Source organism: Mustela putorius, unplaced genomic scaffold (genome assembly GCF_011764305.1).
Source record: "Mustela putorius furo isolate JIRA1106 unplaced genomic scaffold, ASM1176430v1.1 tig00003867_pilon_pilon_pilon, whole genome shotgun sequence".
Classification (NCBI taxonomy): Eukaryota; Metazoa; Chordata; class Mammalia; order Carnivora; family Mustelidae; genus Mustela; species Mustela putorius.
In genome coordinates this window covers 30253152-30269318 of record NW_025422019.1, presented here as the reverse complement: position 1 = coordinate 30269318, position 16167 = coordinate 30253152, and the positions used below count along the sequence as shown (strand labels likewise).

At 43.9% G+C, this 16167-nt stretch overlaps 1 protein-coding gene across 1 annotated transcript in view; it reads right to left on the bottom strand.

The window, feature by feature from the left end:
- The window catches only part of KIF5C (kinesin family member 5C), a 156541-nt gene that overhangs the window by 68068 nt on the left and 72306 nt on the right, over positions 1–16167 (bottom strand). Inside the window, exons 7-10 of the mRNA XM_004757858.2 lie at positions 16035–16122; positions 9744–9868; positions 7041–7145; positions 6532–6680 (exon numbers count right to left, since the gene is read on the bottom strand). Of these exons, the coding sequence (XP_004757915.1) occupies positions 6532–6680; positions 7041–7145; positions 9744–9868; positions 16035–16122 (467 nt within the window). The remainder of the gene's footprint in view (positions 1–6531; positions 6681–7040; positions 7146–9743; positions 9869–16034; positions 16123–16167) is intronic.

Genomic DNA, 16167 nt, shown 5'->3' with positions numbered 1-16167 from the left:
GATGTTGAACATCTACAATCTCTTTTGCTGTTTACCTTGAACTTCAGGGAAATTTACAGAATAGAGAAGCCTAATCATTAGGTCCTGTCTAATTTGGCTACTCAAACCTAATTCCCTTTCCTCCTGTGCAAACATTCAGTTTGCTGCCATCAGGTGGGTGGGGTAGTGGTCTACACTGGCTTTTTTGCCTTGTCCACTGTAGAGCACATCCAAGTATCTTTTAACTTTCACATTCTTTCTCTTTCATTTTGGTTTTCCATATACTTGCTAGCTATAATCACACTAAACAGCATTACATCTGGACTCCATTCAAATACAATGAATCCACATGGATCATGAGCACTCAAGGATGTGTTCTAGACACAATTCAGGGATGTGTGAGCATACACACATGTGTTTACTCTTTAACCTGGTTGCCAAAGAATTTCAGGTACCTTACAAGGAAGCAAAATCAACGGGACCACAAATAGTGAGAAATGCTCCTAAGGTGGGCTTTCTGATTTTGCCTATGTGAAGCTAGAGAGCAACAAGCAATACCACCCAGCCCCTACAGTCCTGGGATATTATCTCCCTGATACAGGAAACAAACCAGTGATCTGCAGGAACCTTACTCTAGCCATAAATTTTCTGCTCACTCATCGTGTTTATACGTCTATCCCACTGTGACAACATGTGTTAATCTCAGTGTGACCGGATCACTCCCAAAGGAACAGAGGAGTGTCTTGAGTCTTCATTCTTAAACATCCTCAGGCTTTTCAGCCAGAGCCCCCAAGCTGTATATAGAAATAAATGCCCATTCCACGGTTATATCCATAGCAAATACTGAGCAAAATCCTAACCAAGGCTATTTAGGGGAAGACCTTAACTAACCTCAGGTATATACCCTACCAGCAAGACCTGCTCAGCACTAATAAGCCAAATCTTCAGGGTACAGTTATCAGGATTTCTGTTTTGCAGTTTTTCTTTGTTTCTGTTTGCTTCAGAGAGCCAAGCACAGCTTAAATAATATATGATCCAGACTTGCCCCAGATATAACAACCTCCTTTCCCCACAGGAAGGGAACCAGGACCCAGTTTTTAAAAGACCTCAATGCTAATGAATGTTAACCACCTTTGAAAAAGAATGTTAACTGGGGCGACTGGGTGGCTCAGTTGGTTAAGCATCTGCCTTTAGCTCACAGCATGATCTCAGGGTCCTGGGATGGAGCCCCACCAGCCTCCCTGCTCAGCAGCGGGGAGGGGGGACCTGCTTCCCCCTTTCCATCTCCCCCTCCCCCCTCCTATTCTCTCTCTCGCTTTCAAATAAATAAATAAAATCTTTAAAAAAATAAAAGAAAGGAAGAAAATGTGAACCCTAGACCAAGCATAGTAAAGAGCGCAGGTCACAGTACCTTTTCCACAGAGTTTCCCCACAGGGAGACAGTCAGAAAAGGACTCTTAGACATATTTCATTGAGGAGTGGAAGGAAGACCCTGCCCCCTGGTCATTTCCTGCCCAGTACCTCTAGGTCTCTCTGTCCCTGATTTTGTAGTTTACATGTTCGGAAGCATAGGTCCAGGTATCTAGGACTGCCAACCACATCCATCTCTATCACTGAGGTTAAGGCCCCATGGGTGACAACTACAGGCATTCTCGTAATTTGGCACTTGAATCAAGCCCTTGTTGGAAGAGGGGACATCCTAGGGCCATTCAGTTCACATCACTCTGCATGATAAATCCCACCCCCACTCCACTCCTCAATAATTGCCTCTACTTGTACTTTCTGGGCGTAGTTCTAGCATGTTAGGGTTAGAACTACATACATAGTTCTAACATGCTACATATCACAGGAATTTCTTCTAATTACTCTGGCCTCCCTGAGAGAGCCAGAAAGATGTGTTTTCTTGGTATCTTCCTACCTCTTACTTTCAGCATTTTCCTTCCATTATACCTTACAACATGTATTTATCACATGATCATGGGGACTTGAGAGTCTAAAAGTCACAGGGCAGGCTAGGGGGCTGGAAACTCAGGCAGGGATAGATGCTGCAGTTTTGAGGCAGAATTTCTTCTTTTCTACGAAACCTCAGCTTTTGCTCTTAAGGCCTTCAACTGATTGTGTAAGGCCCACCAGGTTGTGGAGAGCAATGTGCTTCACCTAAAGTCAACTGACATAAATGTCAATCTCATCCACAAAGAGCTTTGTAGCAACACCTAGATTAATGTTTTTTTCAATAATTGAGTACTACAGCCCAGCCAAGCTGACACATAAAACCATGATAGCTTCTAATGTGTTCTGAGTCTTAGTCTCCACATAAAACACCTAACCTCCTTCTGGAAACATGACTCTTGCAGAGCATCTTCCCATTTCCTGGTGAGCCCATTTTCCTCACTTGCGAGCGGGGGGTTAAGGGAATGAAAAATTAAAAAGCTCTAAATTTTGTGTCTTCTGGACAGAGTCTTGGGAGACTCCAGTCTCCCAAGAAACAGTGAGAAATGACAGATTTGGATGAGGATGTGGCGCCTGGTTAAACCTCCGTCATAAACAGAATATCTCCCTCCGAGAGCACAAATTAACCTTAATGGTGTTTCAGTCACAGGCACTGCAACGAGGGGTGATCTGAGACTTTTTTCCATTCTATGTCAAAAGTATAGCTAAGGGTCTGCTCTGCCTTGGCCAAAGTGCTCACTCTTACCCTTGCATATAACTTGTTATCATGATCTGGTGAACTGAGTTTTGCATGCACTCCATTCAGGACTAACTGTTTCGGTGAAACTGGGCAAGAGGTGGCAGAATTTAAAAAGGGGGGGGGTCATTTCAGAAAGAGAATAATATTACTTTCCCCAAATCACCAATTCTCCTTCTACATATAACATACAAATAAAGCCTTTGAATTATTCATGCTACATCAGTCAAAACTTAGTGTCAAAGATGTGCTGATTCAGGCCTACTCCAAACAGATCAGTCTGCCCCCAGGGGGGCCCCCTTTTCCTTCAGAATTACTCCTCCATCAAGGTACATTAAATAGGCTTCCAAGATAATTGGGTGATTTGAGTTCACACTTCTAAAACTTACAAATATCCTTTTCAAATGTGCTATGAAAGTACCTTGGAAGAGTAATTAAAGACTTAAAAAAAAAAATGCTGGAAGCCAAAAGAAAAAAAAAAATCAATGAAAGTGTTCTAATTTGAGTATCTGATTCCTTAAAAGCAAGAAGTGTTCTATTTTCCCACAGTTCAGCTTTTTGACTCTCGGCTGCCTAGAAATTCAAGTGTCCCCTCCTTAACTAGATTAAAAGCTCTTTGAGAACACAGAAAATGGCTTCTACTTCTTTAATAGTGCAATGCCGGGCACTCAGGGGACCAAAAGACACAAATCTGACTAAATAAAAGAGCCAGAATTCATCACTGAAACCAAGAAATAGACTGTGTGCATTTTTTCCTTTTAATTCCAGTACCTAATCTAGAATCCTAAAGACTGCTGACTTGGGAGGCTGCCCTCAGGCATCTGTAGACACTTATCATGTTTCTACTGCTTCAAAAAATATACTATTCTATTCAGGGTATCAATATAGTAAAATAGCCTAGCAAGAAACACAGACTTGCTTCATGTCCTTGAAAAACCACATAGGAATAATGAAGGAAACTCGTACAGCCCTAAGGTCTGGCCACCCTGCAACAAGAGCATAATGAACACTCGTAACAGTGAATTTGAGATGTGCCCAGCAGTCTTTTTTGAGTTCAAAGTGCTTAATCTCATTAGCTATCAGATACCATGTCTAATCCGATGTTCAGACTCTTGTCTGCTGTGTAATTGGGTTCAATGCGTATATTTAACAATAAAGCAGGTATGGGCCCCATAGAGAAGTTAGATGTCCTTGAAGAATCCATTAACTAACTCAGGGATAGAGGGTGAGGAACCAAACCTCACACCTTTCCAATTACAGGGTTGGAAAACATACCAGATCTAAACCTAACCAAACTTCTAGACATAATGGTGTCACAGCTCAACACCTGCCCTAATATTCTAAGGAATCCTACACAATAAGCATTTAATTCATCCATTCATTCACTGGATAAGCATTTATGGAATGACCGTCTACTGTATACTAGTTGTGCTGGATGCTTGTTGGGATGACTGACACAGATGATAAAACTCAGTCCCTGCTCTCATGGAGCCTAGTATCCAGATGACTAATAAAAGATGTCAGACAGGGGCACCTGTGTGGCTCAGTCGGTTAAGTGTCTGCCTTCAGCTCTGGCCATGATCCCAAGGTCCTGGGATCAAGTTCCACATTGGGCTCCCTGCTCAGTGGGGAGCCGGCTTTTCTCTCTCCCTCTGCCCCTGCTTATACGCTGTCAAATAAATAAATAAAATCTTTTTTTTTAAATGGCAGACTAATCGATTTTAGTTGAAAAGAGAATTGACATTTTATTTTTATTTCCTGGAATCCCAAATTAGTATCACTATTTCTTTAGTCTTTCATTCCAGGAACTTATTTCTCGCTCTACCTCACTCAGTCCGGCCCCTTCTCCCCAGTCTGTCCCAGACATTCCATTCCACTCCGGGCACTCCCATTTGTTTTATGACCTTCCCAGACTGCGCACTGTTGAAAAGGGAGACCTGCAACCGCCGAACCCCTGTCACATGCCAGCCCACCCCTGTACTATATCAAAACTGAAGCATCTCATTAATCCTCTCAATAATTCTCAGAGGTAGGCGTTCGAGTTTTCCCTATGGACGAGGACAGAGAGGCTTGGAGAGAAGTAAACAAGAGAGAAGAATTGATCAGTAACAGAAGTTGGCTTCCAAACTGGAATTACCGACCCAGAGGCCTGTGCTCATCAAGGATCCTGATCAAGGAACTTGCACAGAAGAGGCTGGGGGTCATATTCTACAATCCCCATTCTATGTCATCCTATACGTTTAATCATTTACTGGTATGTGCGGTCAGGTGCAGCACCTAATGGCTTAGAGTCTAAGTCTCCACGTCATCCTCTGTACATGGGGGAGATAGGAACCACTGCGGCTGGGCACTCGTGATCATGACGATGCTGACACTTGCCTCACTAAGGTCAGAAGAAAGAGGACGGTCGTGAGACTCTCCCTACAGACAGCTGCAAACGCCCACTCACAGCAGCACCTGGAGACAGACAGCCCATGCCCCAGGACAGCCCTCGCTTGCAACGATTCAGATTATTTTTACTTCGCAAGTCAGACATTTTTTTTAAAAGAGAAGTTTCCTCCGTAAATGCATTTGGTGCTAGTCTGCTCAAACATGTCTTCAGAGAAAATACGCTTAAGGTGAAGAAACCAGGAGAGACAGGACAGGCAAGATGATCACCACAGTATTCCGTGTTTCCCATAAGCAGGTGCTGGTTTATAGGTATCCCATGACCCTTCTAGGGCTATCCTCCTGCAATCTGTGCACCTAAGCATTTGACTACTCAAGGAAGTGATCTGAGAAGTAAAGGACCCAAACCCAGTTTAAAAGATATTAGTTCTACAACATTTCAATGTAATTATTATTTATTTAGACATCCCACAGGTGCCATGACTGCATAATTCTATGTTCTGCTGTGGGTTCAGGAAATGACTGGGGTTTAATGCAGTTTAAACAGGCCCTAACAATTCCCCATGCGGCATGCCCACCCTGATTCGTCCATTCTCTAGGCATCTTAAACTATTTCTCAGACATGACCACACAACACAGTCCCAGGGGAAGACAGGGGGAGTGCTGTGTGCATCCATTTACAAATAAGCCAGGTGAAGCCTGCAAGGAACTGGTGACTTGTCTGAAGACCACACAACTGTTCAGAACTGAAGGGCATGGCAGCACTGGAACCCACATGCTGAACTGGCACCAAGGGTCCATGGCTGAAGGAGACAGGCTCTGGGCAGCAGAGTGGGCTGGGCAAGAGAGGCAGGAAGGCCCACACTAACCCACACACATGAATGTTGTCTCAGGATTACCACACTGTCCTGCTGCCCACCTGTGAGTTCTCAGATATCTAGACATTTGTGAAGGTGGGAAGAGGGCTGCCACCATGCCGTGCCCTCTCCTCAGTATCCATGGTGTGCCTCCCACTCCCAAGTTTATATGAGGATTTCCTTCACCCCCTTTTATATTTATGCAATCACTCCATATTCATCCAAGTTTCTGGTTTTTCTATTAGCGACTCTGTAATGGATCCCAAATATTGGAATTAAAGGAAGCTATCAGTCTTGAGCTACACACACTTGAAATCCTATGAACCCCAAAATAAGATTTAACTCCGTGAAGACCAAAAGCAACACTCCACTGAATTACCAGCAGTCACATCTATAATACATTCAAGCACTTCTTTAAAAATATCATACCCTTGACTGGCATATACCTGCAGATTCTTTTAAAACATAATTATTCTTTTGGTCTCAGTCAGCGATGCCTCAAGTTTACAGGCAACACCTGCTAGGTGCAATTTCCTAACGGACTGCTTGCTACTCCCTCCACTTCCTCACTGACGCTAACCCCTCACCACTCAGAGCACCGGAGTGAGAGACCACACCCACCTTTGCCCAAACATCAGTGTTGACTTGGTCTCAGCCTCATTGAAGACAGAGGGAGAACAGCAAATAACGATGGTGGTTCTACAGTTCCCACCCAGAGAGTCCTGAAGAATCCGAGTCATCTTGCTGTCCCGGTATGGCACATGTGTTTTCTATTTAGGAAAAAAAAGTATTGGCTATTATAGCCATTGTCCATTCACAGAGAAAACACAAGCAAGTTAGCAAAGGGGGCACTGGACTTAGAAACATGTGTAGAACAAGTTGTTGCCTAGTCTTTGGATTTGGCCAAAGTTTAGAGTGCCCAGTCTGGGGCCTGGGGAAATTAGCATCACCATTCACACATTTTAATGGACTAGATCTCCCAGCAAGTAGGATGTCTACAGCCAGGATTCCCTCTGTTCCTTTCCAAAGAAAAACAAACTAATCTCTGGGATATGTGGCAAAGAGTGTACACAGACCCAAAAAGTGACTTCTCATAATATCATTCAATAGATGGGGATAGGATCACTTACTGTCCCTTCTGCCAAGGCCGAGATCACGTTTCCAAGAGCAGACAAAGATTTATTGATATTTTTAGCTTCATCGAGAACAGCTCCCTCGGCACCAGTCTTGCTGACCTACCAGAGAGAAGAGAAAGCAGTGAGCTGCGCAGGGCAGCAAAAGCACAGAGCAGAAAATTCCAATTCACGGGAGGGCACAGGGCTGGGGATTGAGGGGGGCCGATGTGAATTCTCCTGGAACGCAAGACAAAATAAAAGTAAGTAAGAATCACGTTGATCAAACCATCCCTTGTGCCTGAGGCTGGGGATTTGTTCTGTCTTGTTGTCATTTTCCTCTCAATTAGGTTTTAGGGGAATGGCTGAAATGCCTCTAGTGGTAGAGCTGCAGATGCTTCCCTGGGGGACATCCATCGAGGGAAACCAGGCTCCAAGAGTGCTGTCACCACAGAAAGGCTGGGGTCCTGCACGCCTGAGCCACAGCCTCCTCACTGGAGGGAGCCCAGGGGAAAGGAAAGCATGACACGAAAACACCATCCTGGCCACAATGAATGGACATACTGGGCAAGTGTACATTATAAGCTCCAACTTCAGGCAAAGACAAGAGGTGGTGGGAAGTTGTCCCTGCCTGACTGACTCTGTTCCCTGACTTACTGACTCCAGTAGCAAGGAGAAGGGGAACCACCGTCCAAAAGGCAAGATACTCAGGGGCATCAAAGTCAAGAAAGTGTATGTTACGTGGTCAACTTGTCTTCTCCCCTCTGCAGCCAGAGGGACCACATACTGTCCCTCCTCTGCTGTGCTATTCCTGGCAATTTCCTACTGACAGCGTCGGCTCTAGGTAGAGAGCAGTTTACAGATCCTTGGGAGAGAGGCAAACCCCCGTGCTCCCTGGCTCGGCTGGTCGGCCAAGTGAGGCAGGAGGAGCCGTTGCTCTCAGGGGAGAGAGGGAAGCAGGGAAGGGACCGCAAACTGTGCAAAGGAACACGCATCCAGGGGGCAGTGTTTTCAAACACTGGAGATACTCCTTTCTCTGCGAACTGTGTGTGTGCGGACACCACTGCTGACAGAGAAATAATACTGCTGCTGGGTCCCCAGCGACAGCCTATTCACACAGCATGCTCTAAGGTGGTTTCACATCGGAGCACCTTAACGCCACGAAATATACGAGACAGGGACAACTGTCTTCCATTTACAGACATAGAAACCTTGAGCTCCAGAAAGGTCCACCGGCAGCCCAAGGCAAGAACACCATGTAGGGGAGCTGGGGGTTAAAGCCTGGAGTTCATCCTAGTAGAACACATGTGGACACGTCTAGAGCAAAGGAGTATAGATGTGAGCAAAAGAAACAAGGTACAGGACCACAACTGTAAAGTGCCTATATCCTAAGCAATAACCACGACACTGTGCAGAGGACAGGCCTGCACACTCGACCGCCAGCACTAAGCTGTTTCCAGTGGCACGCAGGCCCAAGTGCTCCTCTCTGTGCTTGAAAGGGAAAGAGAGCAAACTCGGAAGCACAAAGGGGCCACTACGCTCTTTCCCCAGAGCCACACTGCTGTTGTGGCAGCAAGGCGAGGCCTGGCTGCCAATGTCCAGGCGAGAACTGAAAGGTTCTGCTCTGTCTTCCCATTCTGGTGCATGTCTATTTAATTACAGTTATAAGCTTGCACCCATAAAATGTTAGATACCCAGCCAGATCATTTTCCAGGAACATCCTGGAACATGACTCTGCTCATGGCTTTACAGATGTGTACAGGAGAACATTTCAAGTAGCCATTACTTACGCAGATGTTAGTGGCCATAACTTGGCGTATCCCAACTAAGTGGCGGGGAACAGTAAGTGGGGATCAATTACAGAGTCCTGGAGACTGGCCGAGCCTCAGGGCTGGCCTCTGGGGCCAGTCAGCACAGTGTCAGTGATGACAGAAGCCACTTGGTATTGTGTACAGGAACTCGCTCTGTGAGGTCGCCGGAGGGGAGCAGTGCCCCCAAAAAGGGTGTGGCAGCAGGAAGCTCTGGCAGTGCTATGGAGGTGAGGCTGGGAGGGGGCAGCTAGGAGGTTCTTTGCTCTAGAGTATGGCCTCAGCCAGTGCCTAGGAAAGCATGGGACAGATGCCAAAAGAGAACCCCGACAAAACCAGAGAAGGGGCAGGGCTTTGACCAAACCTCTGCCTACTGGCCTCCTGGCCTGAAGGAAGTGAGTCTGCCCACAGGAAGCCCCGTCAGACCACACCCACCACAGACAGAAGCAGAGAACCCAGGAACAGCCCCAGGTTCCAGATCTTCTGTCAGCAAACAAATGTGTGGGGACAGGACAGTTACAGTCCAATGGCAAAGTATGTTTCTGGCCTATTTGAATCTGGTGCAACATGCGGATCTTCCCTTTCAGCAAACGGACACGTCCCTCCCCCATTTACACAACAGCCTCTACCAGGCTAAGCGCACACCACACTTGCCTAATGTCCTCATTGGGGCCTATTAAGCATAAATCCAAGTTGGCATTCAAAGCACCTCCTATGTCGTGAATAGGGGACTTCAGGACCAGAAAAGAGAGCAGAGAACTGAAGGTGAAATTTAATATTATCTTGGCACAATACCAGAAACTTTAAAAGCTCTTTAAAACCAGGGAATGGAAAGAGTATAAAAATTATACCATTGCACGCTGAAGCAAATAATAGGGAAAATTATAGATAATACAAATAAGGAACCAATTACCTTTTCGCTCCCAGCCAAATCAACTAGATAAAGCTTCCCACTGAGCTTCTTTTCCGTCTCTACATTCTCTTGTTTAATATTAATCAGGAAGATACTGTGACTTCTAGAGCTGTGCTCATTCATGTCTGAAAAGGAAAATAGTTTACTGTTCTGCAAAGAATAATAAGTTTAGGTAGCAAGCCTCTCATCTAAAAACCATAACAAATTATGCTCAATATAGCTCCACTTTTTAAAGTAAGTCCAGCCAATTTTAAAAAGTATCTGAGACCACGGTTTCTTTTAAAAAAGACAATAAGAGATTTAAAGTATCTTCACATGGCAAAGAAATTAAGAATCTTAGTAGATGGTTCAAGATAACAGATTCTCTAGCTTTGCCTGAAGCCCCCATGTTTTGGAACATCTCATTCCAGCCGGATACTTGGCCTCACAGAGCTCACACCTGGGGTGCCTGGGTGCCTCAGTCAGTAAAGAATCTGCCTTCAGGGACGCCTGGGTGGCTCAGTTGGTTGGACGACTGCCTTCGGCTCAGGTCATGATCCTGGAGTCCCGGGATCGAGTCCCGCATCGGACTCCCAGCTCCATGGGGAGTCTGCTTCTCTCTCTGACCTTCTCCTTGTTCATGCTCTCTCTCACTGTCTCTCTCTCAAGTAAATAAATAAAATCTTAAAAAAAAAAGAATCTGCCTTCAGCTCAGGTCATGATCTAAGGGTCCTAGGAATCTAGCCCTGTGTCAGGCTTCCTGCTCTGAGGGGAGTCTACTTCTCTTTCACCCTCTGTCAACCCCCTGCTTGTGCTCGCTCGCTCGTGCTCTCTCCCTCAAATAAATAAAATCTTTAAAAAAAAAAAAGAAAGAAAGAAAGAAAAGAAAAGAACAAAGAGCTCACAGCTTCCTTCCCCTTCACCTTCAGTCTCTCAGGCTTTGTCTTTATGGTTAGAACCCAGTGTATTCTGTCTTCATCATGTGTGCAAGTCTTGCCTTATCCATAATACCACAAGCTTTCTTAAGGAAGGATTATGACCTTAAGATTTAAAACTTTTTTTTTCCCCTTAAATACAGTTCTATAACCCATACTAGGCACATAAAAGATCTCACAGATTAAATATGCTTCATCAGTACCAAGTACTAGAAATCTTTTTGGCCCCTGGTCTCTGTTAACTAGGCAGGGAGAGATCTCAGTGATGGTCTTCTTCAACCCCTACTAGCAATCATTTCTTAAAACCAACTTTCGAGGCACCCTTGTTCAAGATGGCTGAAGACTAATGCTAGACCTCCAGATCATGAGTTGGGGTGCAGGGCTGCAGGACTCAAAGAGGAATATCTTCAGACTTTATCTACATACTTGTCCAGTATGTAGAAAACAACAAGAATGTAGACAAAGATTGATTCCAACTAGAGTCCAACAAGGAAGGGCCTCAGTGTTTTGGAAAATGCTGGTATATCCATGATCTCCTCAACTATGAGTCTGACATGAAGTTTGACATTCCTATCACATATCCCACTATTGCTCCAGAAATTATAGCCCCTGAACTCAATGGAAAAACAGCAAAGATATACATGGGGGGCAAAATGTGCCTGACCAATCACTTTAAGCCTTTCTGGGCCAGGAATGTGCCCAAGTTTGGACTAGCTCATCTCATGGCTCTGGGGCTGTGTCCATGACTGGTAGTGGAAATCCCCCCTCTAGTTCAGAAAGGTGTGATCTGGTGTGAAGAGAAATGCAACCAGCGAAGGATCAAGCCACTAAGGCGAGACAGAAGGCCTTTTGATAGACTATGTTCCTATTCTCTGTGCATCACTCTTACTCACCCAACTTCTTCCCCTCATACCCTTCACCCATAATTGCTATTAAGTAGCTGCATCAGGCATTTCCAAAAAAAATAAACAAGAGTATTGCTACTGAATTTCTAAGACCACAGAGGGAGGGGAAAGACTGGGGCTCTGGAAAACCAAAAGGCAATTTACATCTCCTCGTTTCCCCCAGTTGGAGTAATGTGAGAGCCAGGAAGGACAGGAGGTGCTGAAAGTGGGCACATAGTCTTTTTGGTTTCTGGAGGTAACTTGTGAATAAAGCCTGCTTCCTCCGGTGGCCTGCCAAAAAATCTTTCCAGGATATATGGGGGGAAAAGTTAAAGATTACACAAAAATTATGTTGGAATTAATAAATGAATTTAGCAGAAGTTGCAGGATACAAAAGCAATACGTAAAAATCAGTTGCATTTCCATATACTAACAATATACAATCTGAAATGAAAATAATTCCATTTAAATTTTTGACAAAAAGAGGTACACCTGGTTGGCTCAGTCTGTTAAACATTCGACCCTTGATTTTGGCTCAGGCCATGATCTCAGGGTCATAAGACTGAGCCCGGTGTCAGGCTCTACCACTGCTTGGGATTCTCTCTCTGGCCCCACCCTACTAACACACTCTCTCTCTTTCTCTCTAAAATAAATAAATGAAATAAAATATCAACAAAAAGAATAAGAAAGATACTTGGGAACAGATTTAACCAAGGAAGTAAAAGAAATCTATGTTAAAAACTACAAAATGAGGGGTGCCTAGCTGGCTCAGTCAGTAGAATATGTGACTCTTGATCTTGGGGTTAAAAGTTCAAGCCCCAGGGCACTTGAGTGGCTCAGTGGGCTAAAGCCTCTGCCTTCAGCTCAGGTCATGATCCCAAGGTCCTGGGATCGAGCCCCGCATCGGGCTCTCTGCTCAGTGGGGAGCCTGCTTCCTCCTCTCTCTCTCTGCCTGTCTTTTTGCCTACTTGTGATCTGTCTGTCAAATAAATAAATAAAAATCTTAAAAAAAAAAGTTCAAGCCCCATGTTGGGTGTAGAGATTACTTAAAAACAAATAAAATCTTCTAAAATTTTTAAAAAGAATGAAAAATACAAAATTTAAGAAGACACCTCTATGTGGGAAGACATTCCTGTCTATAGATCAGAAGACTTCACATCGTGAAAATGTCAATACTACCAAAAGTGATCTAGAGATTTATTTTTTTTTTTTAAGATTTTACTTATTTATTTGACAGACATAGACCACAAGCAGACAGAGAAGCAGGCAGAGAGAGAGGAAGGGAAGCAGGCCCCCTGCTGAGCAGAGAGCCCGATGCAGAACTCGATCCCAGGACCCTGAGATCATGACCTGAGCCGAAGGCAGCGGCTTAACCCACTGAGCCACCCAGGCGCCCCGTGATCTAGAGATTTAATGCAATCTGTATCAAGATCCTCATTGTATTTTTTGCAGGAATAGGAAAGTCCATTTTGAATTCCTAAGGAATCTCAAGGAGCTCTGAACAGCCAAAACAATCTTGAAAAAGAACACTGGAGGTCTCACTCTTACTGATTTCAAAACTTATCATAAAGCCACAATAATCAGACAGTGTGGCATTGGCATAAAGGCAAACACAGAGATGGACCAATGAGAGCCCAGAAATAAACCCTCACATAAAAATGGTAAAATAATGTTCAACAAGAGTATCAAGACCATTTGATGGGGAAAAAACAGTCTCTTTACCAAGCTGAAAACTGTGTATCTACAAGCACAAAACATGAAGCTGGACTCTCACCTAGGCCATATACTAACTCAAAAACAATCAAAAACCTAAATGTAAAAGCTAAAACAATAAAACCTAGAAAAAAACATAAGGGACAACTTCACAACACTGGATTTGGCAATGATTTCTTGGAAATAATACCCAAACCACAGTGACAACAGTAAAAAACAGATATATTGGACTTGATCAAAATTTAAAACTTTTACATATGAAAGGAAAGCACCAACAGAATGAAAAGGCAACCCACAAAATGAGAGAAAATAAATATTCACAAATTGTATATCTGATAAGGAACTGAGATCCAGAATACATGAAGAACTTCTATAAATCAACAAGAAAAAAAATAACCCAATTATAAAATGAGCAAAGGGCCTAAACAGACATTTCTTCAAAGACAATGTACAAATGGCCAATACGCACATGAAAAAAATGTCAGACATCACTGGTCATTAGTGAAATGCAAATTGAAACCACAGCGACATAACACTTCACACCCATTAGTATGGCTATTAAAACAAAAACAGAAACTAAGAAGCATTGGCAAGCATGTAGAGAAATTGAAACTCACACACACTCTTGTTGACGAGAATGTTAAATGGTATGCAACTACAACGTTAAATTATGTTAAACAATGTGGTAGTTCCTGAAAAAATTAAAAGTAGGTTGACATATGATCCAGCAATTCTGCTTCTGTATATATACACAAAAGAACTGGAAATGGACATTTCAACAGATATTTATACATCCATGTTCACAGCAGCATTATTTGCAACAGCCAGAAGGTGGAAGCAACATAAGTATCCACATGTCTATATGTGGGTGAATGAACAATGTAGCATATACCTACAATAGAATATTATTCAGTATTTTAAAAAGAAAGGAAATTCCGGCACATGCTACAACACGGATGAACCCTGAAGACATTATGCTACATGAAACAAGCCAGTCACAAGAGGGCTTCTATCATTCCACTTATATGAGGTACCTAGACTTACCCAGTTTATTGGGACACAAAGTGGTAAACCAGTTACCAGGGTTAGGAGGAGGAAGTATGGGGAGGTATTGTTCAATGGGCATGGGGTTTAGCTTTGGGATGATTAAATTCTGGAAACGGACAGTGATGATGGTTGCACAACGCTATGAATGGAATTAATGCCATTGAACTCTACCTTTAAAAATGGTTAAAATGGTAAGTTCTATGTTATGTGTAATTTTAAAACCACCTTACCACAATGATAAGAAAAATAATTAATGTCGAACATCTACAGTTCTGAACCAAGGGCCAAGATGGATTGTCAAGTATGCTATGAATAATTTACGACTAAAAATAGCTTAAGAAATCAAATAAATAACTTCTTTTTTTTTGAGATTTTATTTATTTATTTGACAGAAAAAAGAGAGATCACAAGTAGGCAGAGCAGCAGGCGAGGGAGAGGGGGAAGCAGACTCCCTGCTGAGCAGGGAGCCCAGTGCAGGGCTTGATCCCAGGACTCTGAGATCATGACCTGAGGCAAAGGCAGAGGCTTAACCCACTGAGCCACCCAGGCACTCCTCAAACAAATAACTTCTTTATAAACAAGACGCTATTACTATGAGAATATCAGCCTTATGTGGAGGCAGAAGAGAAAGACATGGAATTTAACCTATGCTGTATACATGTCTAGGCTCACCTATAAAATCTGCCACACATGTGAATATCATCTGATAGGATGTTGGGGTAGAGAAAAGGTAGAGAGTTACAGTATTGGATGACAGAATCACAGAGCCTTTGGTAGAAGAGACAGAGAGGCTATACCAGTCAACCAACCGATGCTTCCATCTCTTGTATGCCACACAGAGAACTTGGCCCCTCCAGGTAGCAGGCTTTCCTGGGGGCAGCTATCAGGAGCAGGGAGTTCTCATGGTCAGTCAAAACCTGCCTCTTGGTAGCTTCAACAATCCTGGGTGGCCTACCTATGTGGTTCATACAAAGCAAAACCGACTTCATGCATATCAGCACCATGAACATGTTAAGAAATATATTACACCGTCCCTATGTTCTCCTCAGAGTTTTTCTTTCTTCCAAGCTAGAAATCCCGAGCTCTTCCTATGAACTCACTCTGACTTGTTCATATTCCTAAAAAGGAGACAGCCCAAAGACGGAGGGCCAGAGCTACTGCTGCTCTAACATCAGACCCGCTTCCTGGAGATGTGTGTGCACGCCAAGGAAGGAACTGCAAGGTCAACACGCTGGCCTGCATGTTGTTTGTTACTAACACAGCAAAGGAAGGTTTTCAATGAGGCTCTAAGCTCCACTTTCTGAGCTCCTTGCTTTTCTTTTCCTTTTTTACAGAGGGAAGAAATCTAAAGAGGTTTCCTTCCACAGTATGGCTAGCATATAAAATTTGTTGGCTTGCATTTTCTTTAACCTGAATAATAATGTGGTTAAAATACATTTAGAAGCTGGCTTTTAGTCCCCTTTCCTTGGCTGATTGATGGTTTCCCCCAGGGTCCAGAGGGAGGGGGCTACCAGGGCCCAGCGAGCCTCACCTAGCATTCCCAAGAGCTTCCTGCATGGCAGAAGGCATGCCTCCCTCAACCTGCTGAGACACTCTTGTGCTGCACACTCCCGTGTGCTTGCTTCCGGGCCACTGCTTTATAACACCTTCCCTGGCATTATTTCCTTGTTGTCCCAAGGAAATACACTTGTATCCCAAGTGACAGGCTTTGAGAAAACACCACCCACACTTACTTGTGACAGCCACATGTCGGTTTGCTTTGCCTTCATCTATCACATCCATGACCTCCTCAGGGCTTGACACAAACCGCTCGGTACACCCCTGGAAGAGAGTCAGATCAGGTTCACCATTAGAAACTGGAAAGCA